Here is a 17477-nt window from a genome sequence, read left to right as displayed (position 1 = left end):
TTAGAATACATATATTCCTTTAAGTAACATATGTAACTAAGAGTTATTTATATGTCAATAGCCTAAAGTATTAGTATTCTTTAGAACGGTATGTCGTAGGCCGAAAGGGGCCCTACCGGTACCTAGCGTTATAGTGTAATTTGGGACGGCGGTACAAAGGCGGCTAGATGAACTAGCATCTATGTTGGCTAGTCACCCTAAGTGCTTAGTCTAATCATTACGTGACTCTAGTGGTAGATATGTATATAGGTGGTCGGTTACTTCACGGTTATCTATTAGTAAGTTACGGCCCTGCAGCTGATTAGTGCCTAGTATATCCGTAACTCTTAGCTCTTATCCCTAAACTTGTATATCAAGTTCTTAGCTTTTTCTAATGGATTAACTTTAAACTACCTTTTTCTTCTAGATATCGTAGTGGTGAATCCCGTGACAGTAGCATATTAACGGCCTGAGGTAACATAAATGCCTTGGCAGACATGTAGTCTTCTCCCGCAGGGAGATCTCAACATGATCCAACAACCTCAATATGACTACAGTTATTCACCAGACTTATTGATTCATGATATAGCATCAGGCTCAGTACAATTTACACCTTTAGAGACTGCTCTCTACGTCTACATCAGGCCATGGGAGTGATTGTGCGATTTTTTCGTTAGCATCGACCCGTCTGCTATGCCAAGACTGCCATCGTGCTATCCCCATTTCAATATTTGGTAGAATAATAATCAATACTTTTCTATATATCTAATATGATCTATATGACCTTTGAAGAACTATTTTTAGGTAAGGTTTCGCTCTCCTTTTTTTTGCCAAAAGAAAGGTAATTTTGAATCATTCATAGTAGACTTTCTGAAACAATCTCATCGATTAGAATAATATTGTTAGTTTTGTCTCATGAATATTGAATTCTCTTTCCTTTGATAAGTTAGGAGACGTTTCTCCCCTATCTATATTAAAGTCTAATAATAAGTTATAGGCAAGAGTATGACTTCTCAGGGTGTTTCTTGGAATCCTAGAAGTACTATTATTGCTAACTCTATTTCATTACCTTAAATCGAGCTTCGACTAAAATACACAACCTCTTCTTTTTCATTACTCGTTCATAAGAAATAGCTGTTAAGGGGTCTAATGAAATTTGATATTTTTATTCTCCAATCTTCGATATTTTATTAAGTCGTAAGATAGACAAACTAACTATATATCTAGTCTTGAATATTGTTACATACTCCATATTTTTCCGGTCTGCTTCCATGATATACTATTTATAGTCTATAAATAATAGAGCTTTTATACTATCAAGCTTAATGGGAGCATTTTTTAAAATCTGGTTAGTATTTTGTATCAAATCTCTTAGCCTTTCTCACTACTTTTAAACGTCTACATATGCTCAAAAATAGCGTATCCATCATCACTAATCTAATGTGTTCTAAGCTTCTATCAAGTATCTTTTAAAATTAAAGCTAATCTACCCCGCTCTTCCCTAATCGATAAGCTATAGAAAAGATCGAAAAGCTTGAGCTTTGACTAGCACAATACCGGTTTAATTGGGTTCAAATAAGGCAAGTATATGGGCAAATCATCGATATATATTATACTCTATAAGATTTAAACTACTCTACCATCTCCTTCACTAGACATATCTTTGCGTTAATTCTCATTGCAATTGGACCACTAGGGGAGTGTAAGAAAGTGGTTTAGTGTTTACAGGATAGAGCCTGCCACTGGGTAAGATCAGAGATGTCTCAGAACAAGTGGTATTGCAAGATGTACAAAGACTGATTCTTGGGGAACTTCCAGGTTCACCAAAAACGACTTATTTAACATGATCCAAAGAGACGGTGAGTTGGCGTTGACAACTCTACAGGGATGCACTGGCAAGAAGCGGGGTAGTCCACAGGAGTTGATACTGGCGTGATACATGTGCCCATGGAGTCCGTGACAGGGCGGTATAGGAAGAAAACTAAAATAATAAGCTATCGTTGTCAGATTGATTGACGTAGCGGTGTAGTAGGTAATAACAAAAGTAATATATGTATAGCCGTGTTACGGGTCACCCCCCACTCTCCCGGGTAGGGGTGTCAGGTCCCTCAGCCAAAATGCAATTCTCAGCCATATTGCAAAATTTTCTATTTCTTCAACTTCTAGCCTACTTTTCACTACCGAATCATACCCCGAAAGGCTTCTAATAAAGAGGCTGTTTTAGCTAAATTAATAGGCGCTTATAATAAGCGAAAATTTTCATCACTCCGTAAGGCTGCGGACTATTATCGCGTCTTTTTTTCGAAGCTCCACGCTCGCAAAAACGGACGGATATCTCTTTCCGGTCGCCCTAACACTAATAATTCGAAACAGGGAAATGCATTAATTAGCTAGATCATATTGCTCAATACTTGCTATACACCACACCTCTAACCGCGAAAGACATCGAAAGTGCCGTGAATTGCCTATTGAAAATATCGGGTTCGGAGAAGGTAGTAGTAGAGTGCGCCAAAAACCGCAATTGTGGCAAACTTTGTCCCCAAGAACCATCGATTCAAGACATAAAAAGCATTTTCGTGCATAAAAATACACAAAGATGCCAAGACCTTCCTAGTCAGGACTATCTATGTATATTTATGCGCGAAAATGCTTTTTATGTCTTGAATCGATGGTTCTTGGGGACAAAGTTTGCCACAATTGCGGTTTTTGGCGCACGCTAGGTAGTAGGTCCAAAATATAACTATCGGCTAATATAACGTCTACCTCTATATATCAAACTTGTCACTCAAAAACCCAAGGAATCCCTACGAATTTAGGCTAAGAACTCTAGGGTTATTAGCTATTAGTACAATAGGCTTGCTTATCCGATTTGTGAGCATTATTTTGAGGTACATAAGATCTATAACCAGGACAAAAAAAACCGGCTTCTAAATCAGCCAAGGACTTGACTAATATATTGTCTGCATACCTCAAATTGCTAGGATTATTACCAGAGATCAAATGAGAATACCACTAGTATGGAATATATTGTCCCAAATAGATAGGTTATATTTCTATGGTATCTAATCAAGGGAAAACGTAAATTTGGACGACTGTATCTAGGTACAGATAAAGATAAAGATCAAGGCCCTAAGTCTAATCCCACTCCAACGTCTTCTAAACGTTTAGGCTATTCATCTAATAGCTAATAGCGAGATAGATACGAAACTGCCTTCCGCTAGCTCTGCTATGAAGCCACAAAAACCCGTGTACAACGCGGGCGACCGAGGCGTTTGTTAATAGACAATTATACGTTATATAAAACTAGACCTTGACATTTCCCATGGGACTCCCATAACTTTGAGCTATCTTTAGCCCAGTTTTGAATAGCTATAAAAGCCTAAAAATAGCTTGTAGCGATATAAGTGATATATAAGACGATTAAAAATAGGCTATATTTGATATTATATCAACTATATAAAAGATGGGAGATAGATATATAAGCACTACTATTTTCTATGTAAATCGCGTATTTTTCGTACTTTTTATTATATAAATTCATTAGTAAAAGATCTATATATAAATAGCTCTTCTATATAGATAGTATTTATATTTAACTAAAATTACCTACTTGAATATAATAAAAAAATAGCTTAAACTTACTATTACGTGCCTAATTAGCCCTATAGGAAATATCAAGGTCTGTATAAAACTACCGAATTCATCGGTTTTTGTAAAGAAAAGTTTATTATTCCCTAGTATTATATACCTCACACGACTATCTATATTAGCCGCTTGATACCGTCCGACAACGCGCCCTAGATTCGAAAACGATTCGATTGTCATTCGAATCTAGTAGCATTTAGCCATAGAATTCTATATAAGTTTTGAATGATTGAGGCTAGTTTTCGGACAAAGAGACCTTACGTATATATAATAAGCTATTCCCCGCCCAATCCTTTTTTGCGTATCGCAAGATTAGAAAATAGGGGTTTCCCGCTACTTTATAACCGGAATCCTGATTTACAAATAATTCGGAAATATACACGGCGCGCAATTAAAACTAGAAAGGCTTTACTTTAAAAAACGAACCTACTAGATAAGCCTTACGCGCGTATTAAGCAATAAAACCCCTAGAAATAAATCTAATAAGTAAAAGATAGGTGAAAGGGGCTAAAATAGAGTCCCCCTTTCATTAATTTTAGGTAATACGTTTGTATAGCGTAGACGTGATAAAGAAGATAAGTCGAAGCTCCGTATATAGCGGAAAAAAGCTTATAAATTTGTATGATTACTATAGCTTCCCTAGAGATCTATTCCTTATTTTGCTATTATATCCTAATATTTAGTTATTTAGAATAGGATATAGCGGCTACTAATTATCTCTCTTTATTAATATATTTCTAATGGCTATCTTAAAAGTGGCTATAAAGGGCCTTAGGCTAAATTTCTTATTAGATTAGAAAGAAATTATCTATACATGATCAATCTCCTTAGTCGGTTGGAAAGGCTCTTATTCTTATTAGCTTAGAAACCCAACTCTTAGATTTAGTGCTAATTCTTTTCCGTACCACGTACCCCACCATATTTAAGAGATAAGCAAGCTATTCTTTTTCTTACGACACTTTAGATTGTATACTTCTTCAGGGCTTAGACTTTTTTATATCTAAATATATAGTACAATAGTCTATTTCTATATTATCTTATAATAGACCTAAAGATAATTCTCGGATACTTTGGTAGATATCCCTTAAAAAACAATATTAGGTTTTAGTTTCAATCATCCTTTATAATCTCTCTTTTGCTGCCGAGTATCTTTTTCTTGAATGATTAAAATAGTAGAAAGGAATCCAGAGTTATAAAAGACAACCTATTTGTTAGGAAGACGTCTTATTAATTAATTAGGTAGAAAGATAATGAGTAAATTAGGAATAGTAGGAGAAAATAAGTAGTTTGATATAAGATTCGTTTCTTGAGCCGGGATAGTGCTTCTCTAAATAATCTGTTCTTTGGATTATAGATATGTAAATATATTGACGATAATATAGCTATATTCCTTGACTAACAATAACAATAACAATAATAATAATAAGGCTAAAGTTAGCCATATTGATATATAGCGTAACCGGTAAGCGAGTAATTCACCCCGCGTTAGTCTCGCGTCAATATAAGTTACTCTCTTATTTAACTACCTATTACGCCACCAATTAGCTCTCAAAGCTATTGATAACGTATAGAGGAACAGATGAGGATCTTACTAGTTATTAGGCTTTTCAAAATAAGGGAAAACTCTTTTTGTTAATTAGCACGCGCTTTCGAATTATAAGCTACTACGCTCGGATAACGTATCTCCGGCATTAAAAATCGCGAAGAAACCCGCGCTAATAAATATAAATCAACAATCCTAGAAGATGAAGCCCTTACAAAATAGGTCTTTTTACTAGATAAGATAGAATAGCCCCCTAGCTAAATATTATACGAGAAGCAGCTAATTTATTGCTCAAGAATCGCGGGACTATACTAAGTCCATTAGTAAAAAATAGGTCGATGACTTCGTGAAACGGTATCTAAACCTTTTAACTCGATTTTCGAGGTCCTATAATTACCGGTGAGCTCAATTTAAGGACGTAGAAACAATCTCTACGTAGTCTACTTCTATAAGATCTACGGTCGTATAATAGAGTACCCTTAATAAAGATATCTATTACTTCGATAGGACTAGTTTTGCCCTAGGCCTTATAGCAACCGCTAAAATTAGGACTCGAATTTTATAAAGTCGACGCTCTCTTAAAACCTAGGAATTGAGAATAGGTAGTAGTTATTAAAACTATAAGTATATTATTACCGCTAAATATAATCTTTGAAAATAAGATCTCTACAAAGTCCTAGTTTGCTAGCCCCGATAATTTACTAGATAACTAGTTATTTTAGCTAGTGATAATAGGTTGATAATAGATATACTTAGACTTAAATAAGTTCAAAAGATATTTATTCTATTAAGTAATAGCTAGAGGAAAGAGGGGTATCGGTTATTTTAGGGTATTAAAATATACTTATAATAAGGCTATTAAGATATAGATCAAGCTTAGTATTGTAAGTGTCGATAAGAATAATTCCTAGATATATACTAGATAGTAAGACTCGAGATATTTAAACTAGAGATAATTATAAATAGCTTCGCTAGTGCTAGCCTTATTCTATTTAATTTATAACGCGTGTTATCGAAGCTGAACATTTGTCTAAATATTTGTCTAGTTATATATTTAATATATAGGTTGGCTTTTCTACCCTTCAAAAAGCCGTGAGCGCTTTCGAACCCGTCCGAAATACTAGGTTTATATACTAGATAAATCAAGCTTAGCCTTCTCTTAATAGTTTCTATATTCTAGCCCCATTACTAAGTATTATCGTTATTATAATTAGGCTATTCTAACTAATCCCATATTATTCACCTTTCGTTATCACTGATCGCTTTGAGATATAGTATTTTTATGTGTTTATCCTCCTAATTAGCTTATATCTCCTATATAAGGAAATGTTTATTAATTAAAGCTTATTATCCTTTTTCAAATTTAAATTTGATATTATAGGCATATTATAAGATCTTAAATTATTAATAACTTAAATGAGCGTCTTCGGTAGTGATAGATAATCTTTTTCTAGGTAGAGTTAAAAAGGCGTTTCATACCTACACCTATAGTAGGCTTCGAAAATATATCGCTTCTAAGGTTTTGTAGTATCTATAAGAGCTAGGAATTAATATTAGTGGTCCTTCTATAATACATAGGTAGGAGTTCGTATAATAATTGGAATATTGCTTAGTAAAGACTCAATTAGTGAGATACTGTTAAACTACCACTATTAGGGTATTACTATTCAAGTTTATCGAATTCGCTAGCTCCTTAGGGCTAGGACTCTTCCTCCCTTATATTCTGTATTGAGTTCCGAATAGCGACTATTAATAATTTAGTATTAGCCGTTAAGATATAAAGATAACGTTGCTTTTAGGGTTAAATCTTATCTAGCAGATTGCCTACTAGTTATTATCTAGATTCTCCTAGTCCTTTCCTTCGAATAACTAAAGCTTTTGTTATGGCGAAAGGATTATACTAAATAATATATATAGACTACTATTAATTATATCTATTATACCGTAATATTATCGGAACTTCCTCTCTACTACCTCTAAATAAAAAAGTCTAAGCTACTCATAAGTAGCCTTCTTCTCTTTTAGTATATACTCTTTGGCTTTTTAGGATAGGTAAAGAGCTTACTGCAGATATCAAAGATTAGATAAATACTAATATCCTTAGTTTTTGAAAGAAGAATTATAGCTTTAAAGAAAGGCTAGTTACTCGATTTATCTCCACTCCTCATAATTTAATATAGAGTAATCCTAGTTATACTAGAAATAAAATTTATTAAGGGTTAATTGGAACTGTTTATTACGTCGGAGTACTAAAAATAGTGGAATTCGGATATTATAGACTAGAATACGCCTTAGTTCTCAGTCCAAAGGGTATAGAATAACTCCTACTATTATAGGCTTATATTAATATTGATAGCTAGGTTTCGGATCTAGATGAGAAGAGTAAGTATACTAGGAAAATTATAGAAATAAGGGTATACCTTATTAAGTATATTAATAATTTCTCTTTTCTATTGCCTAGCACAAAAAGATTGGACACGATTATTAAACTAATCTATCTCAGTACTCTCGTCTTTTACAATTACCTTTGTCTTACTAAGAAGGCTATTTAGACTAAGCTAAATAATATAGGTAATATAAGAAACCTGAATAAGTATAGAACTACTACTAAGTTTAAGGGACTACAATCATTCTTAGATACTTGACATCATAGTGTTATCATTTGATATATTCATAGTGGCGAGCACTTTATCTGTAATCTTATACTACTAAAGGCGCTTTAAACTATATCACCTAGATTCACACTGAAGTAGAACTTAGATAAAGCTTTCAATCTAGAAGGATCTCTCAATACTCCGAATCCTAGTTAAAAAAAATAGCTAGTAACGGCTATAAAAGCCTATCGAAATAGAATATCTAATATAAGTGAAAGCTTTTTATGGGATTGATTGCTACTATTCCTAAATGTTTTCCCGGAGCCGAGACGAATTTCTATTATAGAAGAAATCTCTAGTTATATAGGGGTAAGTCAGGTAAATATAATACGCCCCCGAAACTCTAGGTATTAGGGGAGGCGTAATAAGTTAAGTAATTATAAAAGCTTCTATTCCTAAATTTCCTATACAAAGTCTATTACCTTTTTAAGTGGGTTCTCGCCTGTTTCTTGGGTGATTTATTAGCGAATAGTGTAAATATAGGATAGTTAATACATAGAGTATTCTTTAAATAGCCTTCTTGTATTAGCCTTCTAACTAGTGGAAAGTTATGCTTAGACCTTGACATTCCCCATGGGACTAGCGAAAATCTAGTCCCATGGGAATTCCTACAGAGGTCTAGTCTCGTGGACCCACTCCCATGGGACTAAAAAAATTTCCTATCTATACATTATTTTCATAATAATAATGGATAAATTGCTGAGTTGTCATAATAAAATACGGTAATTTAAAGATGTTTTAGCGAGTATTAAGACTAACAAATATTTATTACATTTGATATATTTCGACTATAGTTTTGTGATTTTTTAGTATATCTTTAATTTAGAAAAAGCTACTATAAATAAAATACCGTTCGGAACCGCCAAGAAATGCATTATTTATATAAGTCACGAGATAGCTAATGTTTGCATTGTTTACAGCCCCATGGGAAATGTCAAGGTCTAGTTATGCTAGCTAAATATCCATAAAGGTCGGTTAATTTACACCGCCCCTTTAGTAGATAACTAGGGACTTTATCATATTATATAGAATGGGGGGGGAAACTAACCTTTAAACCGAAACATTATTAAATAATAGTCACTTAAAGGGATAAATCAGTAATACAATATATCTAAATTAGGAAAGGTCGACGTTTTTTACGCAAATAAGGGCGGAGGGCTAGGCGAAGGTAGGTATATCCGGCCCTCTAGATATTCTTAACAGGGAATAGTAATATATTATAAATAAGGGCTTAATTATATTGTAGAGGTCTTGAAGTATTTCTAGGTACTATTTTCGAGTTATAATTAGACTTTTGTATAACCTAAGTAAGGTGGAAGGTTCCGACCTAAAACCTAACCTAGATCTAGTACTAGAGCCCTAGGAAACCTAATTTAGATCTAACTCGACCTAATTTTTACGTAATTTTGATTAACGTATTTTATATACGAGCCGGCTATACAAGCGAGCCGGCCACTAACCCACGGTCTATTAGATTTAAATGCTTTATTATATTAAAACGCTATTAACTTGAGGCATGAACCTGATGAAACCTATCTATATATGTATATATATATTGCTTTTATATACCCTTACGTCCTAGATAAGCGATATTTTGGTAAGGCCTTTCCTTATTCGAGGCTACAAGAGCCGTAAAATTTGCCTATGAACTTAGGCTATGTAGGCTACTTAGGACTTAATCAGCTCTGGTTGTAGCTTACGAACCTCTTAAATAGAGATAATACTTTCATGAGCTATCTACCTAGTAGCTTAATTACTTTTGCCCTTCTTCTCGTTTTCGCTGTATATGTCGCTTATTTTTCCCTCGAGAATAGATACTAATTATATTGTAGTTTAGTAGGATTTTACAAATTCGTTTATCGCTAAATTGAATAGACTTAGGGGACTTCTCGAGTGCTACTTTATTAAATCTTTAATCGAGAGGGAGTCTAATCTATTGATATAATAAATGTTAATCTATATTATCTATTTTGTGGTATCAAAACGTCCTTACTACTAGCTTATCCAGTTCAAAATATCGAGAGGCTGTAATAGATAAGATCAGTATAGAGGTAAACAAATTGCAATAATATTATTTTTTTCGCAAATTTTATCAAACTCTAGGGAAAATTACTTCTATAGCTATCGAATATTAAAGATCTATACTTCTTTTCTATATGCGAAGGAATAGATAGAATAAAGAGTTTTTCGAGCTACGAACATCTAATTTAATCGGAAGTCTAACTATTCGGACTAGTATTGGGTCTCTAATTGGCCGGAAAGTTATCGAACCAAGATTCGACAAAGAGTTTGCCTTTACAGATCACGTATAGAGGAAACGTCTACCCTGAATATTTATATATTTAATTGCTATAGCCTACTCGCGATTTGTAGGTAAAAAATACTCGCCGACTATAGAATTTACTTCCTATAATCACTCTGCGGTCATAGTCGAGCCTATCACGAAATTAGTCTCATCAAAATTATAGATATCATTACGGCCGTTACTATATTAAATAATAGTCTTTCATACAAGAGATAACCAATCTCCAATAATCCTAAGTAGACATCGCCAGAGCCCAACCCAAACTAGGCTGTGTGCTTTGCTTATAGGCTCTAAACAATGCAAACAGAGAAGAGACTCGTGACTACATAAAATATGCAATTTTTTCCTGTATTTTTAGATATTTTCTTTATTAGGTATTTCCTTTATGTAACTCTCAATTTTCTTTGACGGAAGCCTTGATTCAGATATGTTAAATTAGTAGCCTGTCGGTTCTAAACGTACGTCGGAAAGTAAAGTGAACAAAATTTCTTAAGACTAACTTTAACCACTCTATGTTAAATATATATTTCTGCAACTACTATTTTTATTTCTATAAATATCCTATAACTAGTGATAGCGCTACCCTATGATTGTTTTACTCTTATATCTAGTAATTAAATTACCACTAAAACTATTATATTAGGATACAATTAAATTTCTCTTAATTTCAGGGTATTGTGTTACGGACTCCATGGACACATGTATCACACCAGTATCGACTCCTGTGAACTACCAGGTCCCGCTTCTTGCCAGTGCATCCCTGTAGAGTCGTCAGCGCCAACTCACCGCCTCTTTGAATCATGTTAAATAAGTCGTTCTTGGTGAACCTGGAAGTTCCCCAAGAATCAGTCTCTGTACACCTTGCAATACCACTTGTTCTGAGACATCTTTGATCTAACCTAGTTGACAGGCTCTATCCTGTAAACACTAGACCTCCCTCTTACAATTCTGATTCTTTCACAAATTGATGGGGCGTGGCGACCGAATATGACGGTACGACATACCACCACTGGCGTTTATACGGCGGGAGGTCGACGTGCTTATCGCGCACCGTTGTCATGGATAGGAGGATAGGGCTCCCTTCGAGGCGGGGGTCGCGGTCGATAGCTAGGCAGTGCCTTGTGAAGGTACGCGTGGTCCCTCGGGAATTAGTAGCGGTGATCGGAACCTCCCACACTCTATACGTAGGTGTTAGTTCCTTGTTGATTGCAGAAATGATAACGCTTATTAGTGGTACGCCCTTAAACCTATATTCCTAAGCGAACTAATAGCTAACTAGGTTAATTTCGGCTCCGCTATCGAGGTCTATATACGTTTCGACGTTATTCGGAATTGTGATTAGGATATAGAGGCGAGTGGCCGTTTTGAGTTGTTCGGAACTTGTTCCTAAGGGGTCGACGTGTCAATCGTTACGCCGACCCTTTGGCTTTTCCCGACTATATCGAGACTAATTGAATCTTAGATAACTTTCGGGGGTATTCGTTTCTCCAGTGGTCGATTGATCCATATCGGAAATAGCCGACCCTTCCGGGTAGTGTTGTGCTGTCGTCTCCCCGTCGATTTAGCAGATACGCGGTAGCTTCTCGCCGGTTTAAATATGAAATTGTATTAGGATTTCGGTTGTGACTCCTCCCACGGAAGCCCCCTCTATTCCACCCTTGGCCCCTCTGAAAGTTAGAGGGTGGTCTATCGGGGTTAATCCACTTGAAAGGTCCCTGCTGGTCTGGAGAGTGATTTATTTTTAGGTAAGTTTTCGCGCGAAATTGATAGCTACGCAGTCGACCTTAAAGTGTTGTATGCGAGAGTATCAAGTACAAACTAGTAGTATAATAGGTAGTTAAAGAAGAGAGATCTAATTACTTAACGCGTTTTGGGTAGACCTCAACATTTCCTATAGGAGTAAAAAAAACTGGGTCCCGCCATAGGAATTCCCATAGATGTCTAGTCCCGTGGACCCACTTCCATGGGAAATGTCAAGGTCTACTAACCACTCGACCGGGAAAAACGTCACTTAAGGATCGCGGAACTAAGCCTATAATTACGATCGGCCAAAATTTTTTTTTTTTTGTCAAACGGTGTTAAGATTCATGGCGCATCCAGGCTAGATTAGATACCTGACACATCAGACATGAATCTAGTGATCAGCATTAGACCTATCAAATAGAGTATAGATCAGAAGAGTTCTCATTTATATTACGATTATCGGCGAGCTTAGTGTAAGGACGTCAAGCTAATCTCTACGTGGTTTGACTTCTAAGATTTATGATAGCAAACTACTACCGGGTATTCTTGATAACGTTATCTATAATTTTGACAGAATTTCCTTTGCCGTTGGACTTACGACTACCGCGAAAATTGTGACATGGACTTCCTACGGTCGGCGAGCTCTCTTATATTTATAACCTAGAAATCGGTGATAGATAACGGTCATTAAGGCTATAGACGCATTAGGTAAGGTACTACCTCAGTGCGTTATTGTTTAAAGGTAAGATCTTATAGAGGCCGAGTTCGCCGATTGTTTAAACCACTGTAAGAGCTCAGCAATCGGAACGCGGACCAAAAAGGCCACTTATGATTGCCGTCAGACAATCCAGGCAATCATGCTCTTACACTGTTTTACTAACTACCAGTCAAATCCGGGTTATAAATATGACTACATTCGCGGAGTCAGATGTGAAGGCGATATACAGTACCCAATGGAACTAGTATAGAAGTTGTTTGATATACCGTATTGATGTTACGTTATAATATAGCCAGCTGCGGGTTATAGAAAGCATTATTGAAAAGCAGCTAAGGACAGAGAGTCTGTCATGCATATGGCATTTCATCGGGCCATATAAGATACACGACGACGGGGCACACCTAGGCCAAGAGAAACAGTCAAATTACAATACAAGGACAGAGATACCACGAATAATCACAAAAGCCCCAGTGAACAAGACTCATACGCACCAGACATGGTGCTCTGCCCAACAAGTAGCCCTTAGCCCCAAATAAACTTCACCCAAGCAGATTGAGGAACATAGTTACACGCTCATAGTCGACATCTGAGCCGGGTGGCCCGGATTTAGGAACACCTGTAGCCGGTCCAACAATAGCTTCCAAATCAATCCTAGTCATGCCAGGATGGAGTTGAACATCATATGCAAGTGTGTTCACATCACCAGAGGAGTGAAGTCGCTGCAGACCCACGAGTGCGACTATCTTCACCTGCCGCTGGGAAGTACTGGCCGCTAAGCGAGGCCTGACCGTTAGTAAACTGTGTGACGCAGGAAGGTTGACAGTGATATTCTGCTGCGAAATCTGCGAAGAGGGCGGTACATCTAAACAGAAATCATGCTGCAATGAGAGGGAGGTGTGCGTGGCGATTTGAACATTTCGAATCAAAGAAGTGCTTGCGTCTAGACCACTATTAGTCAAAACCAAACCATTTACCGCGGGACCCAAACCTTGACCTGGCCGTCTCAAGAATGAATCCGTAGGGGATGTGCCAAGAGGTTGTTGAAGGGGCACACGACCTAAGACGAGGTTAGTATAGTAGAAGGAGAAGCAGAGCAAAGCCCGCGGTTCTGCAAGATAGCCAAGGTAGCCAATAAGAACGAATTACCTGAGCCTGAAGAATACTGAGGAATTTCTGTTGCAGAAGCGTCGGCAAATGAGCCTGGAAAGACCTGTGAAGTGCCAGTCTCATTTTTGATCGAATTGAACATATCTCGTCCACCCGCCAAGCCCTGGTGCTGTTCCGAGCCAGCTGGAGTGTTTGCTCCACTCGATTCTGGGCTCTCAACATTTCTTCGAAAAGACCTTGTCCGAGACATGTTGACTTCTTCACCTGTAGATTCAGTCCTGACATGGTCTCGTTGGCGTTTCAGCGATTCATCGTTGACCGCGACACTGGATGTTTGATGAATGTCTTTGGATGCAATATCGGAACCCTGCGCAGAAAGTTTCAAAGATAACCTCTGTGCCGTTGGTTCTGGCATCACTTTGCCCATCTTCAATTTGATGCGAGGCAATTCGGAATTTCCATCCACCTGCGATTGGTCCGGTACAAGCCTTTTGGCCTCCGCAACCCGTTCTTTGAAATGACGCTACCCAAGTGTTAGAGAAAAGGAGTAAGCAATACGTGGTAGACTTGCCTCTAGAATCCCTGCCAAAACAGAGATGTCGCTATCATCCTCATTGTACTCCCTTGCATTTCGCCATATACAGCTGACTTCCTCCTCAAAGGATTTCCAAGTAGGATATGCCGTTATTCTTGTCGAATTCTTTCTGCTGTCTGTCCCCCGGACTTTCTTCTGAATGCTCCTGAGAGAGACGGGATGCTGAATTATCGCATAATAATCCTTATAGAGATTTCGATCTGGCTTTCCAATAAAAGGATAGGATACATCTTCGCCACTAGTTCAGGATATCAGCCTCGGCAAACATATCGGATGACGGATTGTGCTTTACTCAGAGTCCTTCAGCCGGGCTAACTCTGACATAATCTTGTCCTGCGCAGTTTGAAGGGTATCGCCCTCGAAACCAAACTCGGACTCGGCCTGCGATCCGGGGGTTTCATCCTCGTCAGATGCTGGATCCGAATCCAAATGCGACAGCGCACGGTTAGTGTGTTCAGCACCGGTCAAATTATCATCCTGTTATATCCCAGATAGCCCTGATTAGCAATCCAAACACACGAGGCAAGGGGGTTGAATAAGTGCGCGCTGTCAATAGCAATATGATAGCCCACGTATACAGTACTTAGGTACTTCCAATCCATTTTGCTATATTGCGCGTGTATCACATTTGCCAACCAATACTTGATGGCATGGTAAGGCAAGCACTTACAGATATCTTTCGACGCTTTGATACGCGCCTCACATCTGGTGAAGCTGCGGTAGCTGATCGCCGTTTGGAGCTCATCTCGGATTACTTATGATAGTGTTGTGAGTGGTAATGTGTCACACACTGAGCATTAAAATGGAGAAGAGAATCAAAGACACGCTTATGAGAAAGTTACAAGGAGAGATATGATACAAGGGGAGTTATTGACATAGATTCCTCGACCTGGTGTGCAGACGCGTCTGATGCGATCACCCGGCTTAGTAAGGTGGTATCCAGTAATACGCAGTAGTATTTACTGGTATTGATATGTGTTGATTTGTATTTGAGCGTATTTAAGTATATTTGAACCAGCATATCAAATAAAATTAGAAATTGGAACAGACATATTTCTCTACAGAAATTAATTCTTGAAAATATCGTCGACTAGAACTGATCCGAACATAAACAGATCCGATATATGATCACGTGACGTGGTCACATACCATGATCACGTGCCATGCGGGACATGACACCTCAGGCACCAAATTGTTTTCCCCCACTATTTTCCCAAGTCCCGCAAAACAGTCCGGTGCTTGTTCGACACGCCTTCTTCTCTCCGCATCCTTCTCATTTACCCCCTGGGCCCCCTTACTGCCGCTTTGCCCACCCTCTCAAGCTCTCCAAAATCCAGCCGCTACATGCGAGCATTATCCAAACTGTAAGTGACTGATCCAAGCCCTCCATATGGTAGCTTAACGGTATACCGATGATGCATATAGCTGATCGTATCCAGTCACCCAATTTCAATCTGATACACCATACATCTTTCCCAATGGATATCGACCCAGCTAGACGCAACAAGAAGCCGCGTCTCCTCTTGGAGTCCGAGCGCGAGAAACTAGATGAGTTTGTGGACTCAATTCATTATTCGGCCAGGCAAGCATATTGTCAACTGCAGATGGAGTAATCCACATTAACCCTGCAATATAGGTACAATGACGACAAATTTGAATACCGCCATGTCCAGCTTCCGAAGAACATGCTTAAGAAAATTCCTACGGACTACTTTGATAGCTCCAAGGGGACATTGAAATTGCTTTGGGAGGAGGAATGGCGCGCATTGGGTATCACACAGGTAGGTTAGATATGGCCAGTGGAGGTGTGTGAGGGCTAACTTGATGCGCCTAGAGCTTGGGATGGGAGCATTACGAGGTGCATGAGCCAGAGCCTCATATCTTATTGTTCAAGTTGGTACTGTCCAGTTATGCCTCTGAGCCTCTCGCTGACCCGTTGATAGACGCCCCCTCAATTATCAACCTCCTCTTCAACAATAAATTACTGGTTGCTGGCGTTACCCAAGACATTTGAAAAACTTGAGAAGACATAAACCTGTGGTCGATTATGGTATGGAAATGCATTCGCAGTATGCTTACTATGGTCCAAAAAAGCTTCGTAATCGAAGTTCTGGAATGAGACAACGTTTCATTTTCTCCTTTCCTTTTTTTTGGAACGCTAGATCTTGGTCTTCTATGCTATCCACTAAGTACCAGCCCTATTTCTTACCACAGACGCCATTGCCCTTCCAGCGCCCTCTCAAATCACGTTTTTGGCCAGCCATTCTTCCCACTGGGTAGCGGTGAAACTGCTACTGATGCCACGTTCCTCTACTCCCTGGTCCTGGTGTCAGCACATTGAACATAATCATTTTGTTGAGCGGCCTTACATTGAAGAAAATGGTGGGTGAAACATGGGCTCCCACTACGCGATCCGCCTTTGTGGTGTTAGAGAAAAAAACCAGTTATCCCAGTTGGCAACGAGACAGATGCTTACTTTGACCATCCACTTGATATCGTTGGTCACTTGGTTGCCAACGTTCAATTGCCCATCGTCACCGGGTGTTTCGCTAATGGTTAGCAAATCAAGTACTTTCTTCTCGTCTATCCCCACGGTGCTTGCAATTTGTGCCAGTCGCTCGTATGTTTTGTTGCGCGTTTCATTGACCACGCTGATATCGAAGAAATCGGCTTGGTGCTTGAACAGTGCAGCACTAAAATCCCAGAATTTCTCAGGGGCAACCCTGAGGATGGCTGCACCGGCCTCGTGAGTCAACGTGGACGATGGGTGCCACGGCTGTATATGCTGCCGAAATATAATTCGGAGGCGAGAACCATAGCGCTCAGCGATGATTGGTCTCAGCGTGTAGAACGTATTGAACATCTTGGCCGAGAACTAGAGTAACATCAGTGAAGGTAACCTCAAACCATTTGCGTGGTTTACTGACAGGACAGACATAGTCAAGATCTACATGTTGGTAGTTAGCTGGGATACCTGTAATTAAGGCTGAGAGGACATACACATTTCAAGAGTATGGGGCGTCTCTTGAGATGCACCAGGTAGCTTGAGCCCAGCAAACTTAGGAGGCACAGACATGATGTCAAATAAGCAATGAGATGGATGAAGAGGGAAGACATTAGGAATGAGGGGCTGCCGATTATAAATCCCCACACGTCATCCATCGACATTGTGATGTTAGATATTTGCC

At 38.4% G+C, this 17477-nt stretch overlaps 3 protein-coding genes across 3 annotated transcripts; 1 reads left to right on the top strand and 2 right to left on the bottom strand.

The window, feature by feature from the left end:
* Nucleotides 1-13126: 13126 nt before the first annotated feature.
* N7508_006904 (bromodomain-containing protein) lies at nt 13127-15034 on the bottom strand (the record flags this gene model as incomplete). The annotated part of the gene is made up of 6 exons (XM_058464970.1): nt 13127-13527; nt 13576-13644; nt 13734-14217; nt 14266-14527; nt 14582-14766; nt 14960-15034. The coding sequence occupies 6 exons, from the start codon at nt 15032-15034 to the stop codon at nt 13127-13129; spliced, it is 1476 nt and encodes a 491-aa protein (XP_058318823.1).
* Nucleotides 15035-15767: 733 nt separating this feature from the next.
* Nucleotides 15768-16303, top strand: N7508_006903 (cyclin-dependent protein kinase regulatory subunit CKS1; the record flags this gene model as incomplete). Its single annotated transcript, XM_058464969.1, has 3 exons — nt 15768-15871; nt 15926-16070; nt 16124-16303. 3 exons carry the CDS (start codon nt 15768-15770, stop codon nt 16301-16303), a joined length of 429 nt encoding a protein of 142 aa, XP_058318822.1.
* Nucleotides 16304-16528: 225 nt separating this feature from the next.
* On the bottom strand, nt 16529-17365 carry N7508_006902 (DsbA family protein; the record flags this gene model as incomplete). Its single annotated transcript, XM_058464968.1, has 5 exons — nt 16529-16606; nt 16659-16706; nt 16766-17164; nt 17217-17236; nt 17290-17365. 5 exons carry the CDS (start codon nt 17363-17365, stop codon nt 16529-16531), a joined length of 621 nt encoding a protein of 206 aa, XP_058318821.1.
* Between the last annotated feature and the right edge of the window lie 112 nt (nt 17366-17477).

This window comes from Penicillium antarcticum, assembly GCF_028974205.1.
Source record: "Penicillium antarcticum strain IBT 31339 chromosome Unknown utg000006l_segment0_segment0, whole genome shotgun sequence".
Taxonomy (NCBI): Eukaryota; Fungi; Ascomycota; class Eurotiomycetes; order Eurotiales; family Aspergillaceae; genus Penicillium; species Penicillium antarcticum.
This window is presented reverse-complemented; position numbering and strand designations above follow the sequence as displayed.